The 2325-nt window shown below is 41.6% G+C and overlaps 1 protein-coding gene across 1 annotated transcript; it reads left to right on the top strand.

The window, feature by feature from the left end:
* The first annotated feature begins 708 nt into the window (after positions 1 to 708).
* Positions 709 to 1647, top strand: LOC127194794 (prothymosin alpha). The gene has a single exon (XM_051152380.1). The coding sequence runs from the start codon at positions 852 to 854 to the stop codon at positions 1185 to 1187; it is 336 nt and encodes a 111-aa protein (XP_051008337.1). The 5' UTR covers positions 709 to 851; the 3' UTR covers positions 1188 to 1647.
* Positions 1648 to 2325: the final 678 nt, after the last annotated feature.

Below are 2325 nucleotides of genomic sequence, written 5' to 3'. Positions count from 1 at the left end.
TCACTCTCTTCTCTGTAAAATGAGTGTTGAGTTTTTCAACTTCATTTCTAACTCTAAAATCTCTGCCCTACACCCAGTTTTCCTGGCCACAGCCCAGCTAGACTTCATCTTGCTATGCCCCAACTCCATTCTCAGTATTAGTAACTTTGTTTTCTATTGTTGCTAAAACACTGACCAAAACGAGGAAACGGTTTATCTAGCTTACGTTTCCCCATCACTGAAGAAAGTCAGGACCTCCAATAGGAAGCTGGAGGCAGAAACTGAAGCAGAGCCCACGGAGGAATGCTGCTTACTGGCTGGCTCAGAATGAACCAGCAGAGCCCTCCAAATTCAGTCATTAATCTAAAAAAAAAAAAAAAAATGCCCAGAGACATGCCCATAGGGCAATCTGGTAGAGGCAGTTCCTCAGCTGAGGCTTCCACTTCCCACGTGACTCTGGTTTGTATCAGGTTGACCAAAACTAACCAACACAATTGACTCCAGGTCAACTTGACACACTAAGGCATCATTATTAAACCATAACCTTTCCTTCTGTTTATTTCCCCCCCAAAAAATCTCATGTTAATATCACATTAATTTTTTTTTTAATTCAAACACTTTAAAAGTTTCATCTCCTTAAAATATCCAACATCTCTTTAAAAGTACAACATCTCTCAACTGTGGGCTCTTGTGACATTTAAAAAAAAAAAAAAAAAAAAAAGTTGGTCCTGCTCCGCGCTCACTGCAGCCGCCTTCGTCTCCCGCCTCCTCCTTCTCCTCCACCGCGGGCTCCGGCAGCTTTCTCGCCAGAGTCCTCGAACTCGGTTTCTTTTTCTCTTTCGCTGCATCTCGGACCACCGGCGTGCCCCACCATGTCAGACGTGGCAGTGGACACCAGCTCTGAGATCACCACCAAGGACTTGAAGGAGAAGAAGGAAGTTGTGGAGGAGGCAGAAAATGGAAGAGACGCACCTGCCAATGGGAATGCTAATGACGAAAATGGGGAGCAGGAGGAGGCTGACAATGAGGTAGATGAAGAAGAGGAAGAAGGTGGGGAGGAAGAGGAGGAGGAGGAAGAAGGTGACGGTGAGGAAGAGGATGGAGATGAAGATGAGGAAGCTGAGGCTCCTACGGGCAAGCGGGTAGCTGAAGATGATGAGGATGATAATGTTGACACCAAGAAGCAGAAGACTGAGGAGGATGACTAGACAGCAAAAAGGAAAAGCTAAACTTAAGGCCACCGTGACCTATTCACCCTCCACTTCCCGTCTCAGAATTTAAACGTGGTCACCCTCGAGTAGAGAAGCAGGCCCCGCCCACCCCACAGCGGGCAGTGCCACCCACAGATGACATGCGCTCTCCACCACCCCACCAAAACCACGACATGAATTTGCAGCAGAGGAGGAAAAAAAAACAAAAAAACAAAACGTCCCAGGCCCTGCTTTTTTTCTTAAAAACACTTTAAAAGGAAAATTTGTTTGTATTTTTTATTTACATTTTATATTTTTGTACATATTAGGGGTCAGCCATTTTTAATGATAACGGGTGACCAAACCAGCCTTCAGAGCGTTCTCTGTCCAACTTCTGACTTTACTTGTGGTGTGACTATGTTCATTATAATCTCAAAGGAGAAAAAAAAAACCTTGTTAAAAAAAAAAAAAGCAAAAACAACAACAAAAAAACAATCTTATCCGAGCATTCCAGTAACTTTTTTTGTGTATGTACTTAGCTGTACTGTAAGTAGTTGGTTTGTATGGGATGGTTAAAAAGGCCAAAGATAAAAGCTTTCTTTTCCCTTTTTTTGTCTATGAAGTTGCTGTTTATTATCTTTTTTTTTTTTTTTTTTTTTTTTTTTTTTTTTTTTTTTTTTTTTTTTTGGCCTGTTTGATGTATGTGTGAAACAATGTCCAACAATAAACCGGAATTTTATTTTGCTGAGTTGTTCTAAAAAAAAAAAAAAAAGTTACTTTTTTTCCCAAGAAGGAAGAATCGAGACAGTTGCCATGTAGGCCCCAGGATTGAGAGAGTCACCAAAAACTGGGACTCAGCAAGTCTCTTTTAAGCAGCCTGCCCTGCTTCTCTAAGAACTTTATTGTCTTACATCATAAATTGCCAGCAGAGCATTTGAGTAACACACTCACCAGTTTGTCAGAGGTGGTCTCTGCGTCTGTGTTTCTGTGTGGTGTGAATTTCTGTCTTGTTACACATCAAACTATTTCCACATTTGTACAATTGAGTACTGTGTAAATATAACAGCCCTACCTGAAGAGCTGTTGATAGTTGATGACTTGAGGGACAGGGAGAGGAGAGGTGGCTTTCTATTTTTTTTAAAAAAAAAATGCCTTT

Source organism: Acomys russatus, chromosome 10 (assembly GCF_903995435.1).
Source record: "Acomys russatus chromosome 10, mAcoRus1.1, whole genome shotgun sequence".
In the NCBI taxonomy this organism is placed as follows: Eukaryota; Metazoa; Chordata; class Mammalia; order Rodentia; family Muridae; genus Acomys; species Acomys russatus.
Note: the sequence above shows the minus strand (reverse complement) of the source record. Positions and strands in the feature narration are given on the sequence as shown.

Bases quoted from the DNA above. Each gene is read 5' to 3' on its own strand.
- LOC127194794 (XM_051152380.1), top strand. From the start codon at position 852: ATGTCAGACGTGGCAGTGGACACCAGCTCTGAGATCACCACCAAGGAC.